Consider the following 1,444-nt stretch of genomic DNA (forward strand, 5'->3'; position numbering starts at 1 on the left):
CAGGGGAATGTAATTGCTGCCAACCCAACAAGTTTCGACAGTGCCAAGCACCTTGCTCAAAGGCTCATTGATTATGGAGTACGACAAGGCATAATGACTCCCGTCCCCGAACAGAAAAAGGGAAGTGATAACAAGAGGAAGTTCGGAAAGAAGAAGAAGGGTCAACCAACCCAGGAGCCCAAAAAGAAACAACAATTCGTGGCAGTTCATGCCGCTACCGCCCCAGCCGCACCAGCACCTACCAAGCCATATGTCGGTACCCTCCCAAAGTGTGAAAAGTGAAATTTTCACCACAACGGCGCCTGCCGGGAAATGCACTGTACAAAATGCAATAGGAAGGGGCACAGTGCTCGATACTGTAGAACATCCGCACAACAGGCCACCCAACCGTCAAATGTTAAGGTGAGCCAAGCGTGCTATGGTTGTGGGGAGACGGGCCACAACAAGAGGAACTATTTGAAGACCAACAACAGAAATACCGGGGGAATGGGAAAAGTCCTAGCAATAGGACACGAGGAGGCGATGAAAGACCCTATAGTGGTCACTGGTACGTTCTTCCTCAATAACATCTATGCATGCATACTGTTTGATAGTGGTGCGGAGAGAAGCTTTATGAGTCATATGTTTAAACATCTACTCAAACAAAACCCCCAAACACTAAACGAAACATTCACCATGGAAATGGCCAACGAAAAAAATGAAACAACAAACGATGTATTCATAGGATGCACGCTAACATTGAATAACCACTCCTTCCAAATCGACTTAATGCCGGTTACCGTAAGGAGTTTTGATGTTATCATCGGAATAGACTGGCTAAGTCCTCACCGTGCCGACATTATGTGTTACGAGAAGGTCGTTCTCCTTCACCTTCCAAAAAACGAAACCTTGGTCATATACGGTGACAAACCCAGTACGAACCTCCGAATCATCTCATGTATCAAGGCCCAGAAGTGCTTACACAAGAAGAACCACGCCTTTTTAGCTCACATTGTCGATAAGAAGAGAGGAGAAAGGAACATTAAGGACATCCTGGAGGTCTGTAAATTCCCCGACGTATTCCCCGAAGACCTCCCGGGAGTACCCCCTGAACGACAAGTCGAATTCAGAATCGACTTGATAGCCGGAGTCACACCAATCGCCAAGTCGCCATACAGACTAGCTCCTCCGAAGATGCAAAAATTTCCAGTCAACTGAGCGAATTACTGGACAAGGGGTTCATAAGGCCAAGCTTCTCGCCCTGGGGAGCTCCGGTCTTATTCATAAAGAAGAAGGACATATCGTTTCGCATGTGCATCGATTACCGAGAACTAAACAAACTCACCGTCAAAAGCCGATACCATCTTCCCCGAATCGACGACCTATTCGACCAGCTACAAGAATCGAGTTACTTCTCGAAGATAGCTCTAAGATCCGGGTACCACCAGCTACGGGTCTGGGAGGA

The 1,444-nt window shown here is 47.3% G+C and overlaps 1 protein-coding gene across 1 annotated transcript; it reads left to right on the plus strand.

Annotated features, from left to right (window-relative positions):
- The first annotated feature begins 486 nt into the window (after positions 1-486).
- On the plus strand, positions 487-1,197 carry LOC145111915 (uncharacterized). The gene has a single exon (XM_079048151.1). It carries the CDS (start codon positions 487-489, stop codon positions 1,195-1,197), a length of 711 nt encoding a protein of 236 aa, XP_078904277.1.
- The last annotated feature ends 247 nt before the right edge of the window (positions 1,198-1,444 follow it).

Source organism: Lactuca virosa, chromosome 5 (genome assembly GCF_052849685.1).
Source record: "Lactuca virosa cultivar CGN04683 chromosome 5, Lactuca_virosa_CGN04683_v6, whole genome shotgun sequence".
Taxonomy (NCBI): domain Eukaryota; kingdom Viridiplantae; phylum Streptophyta; class Magnoliopsida; order Asterales; family Asteraceae; genus Lactuca; species Lactuca virosa.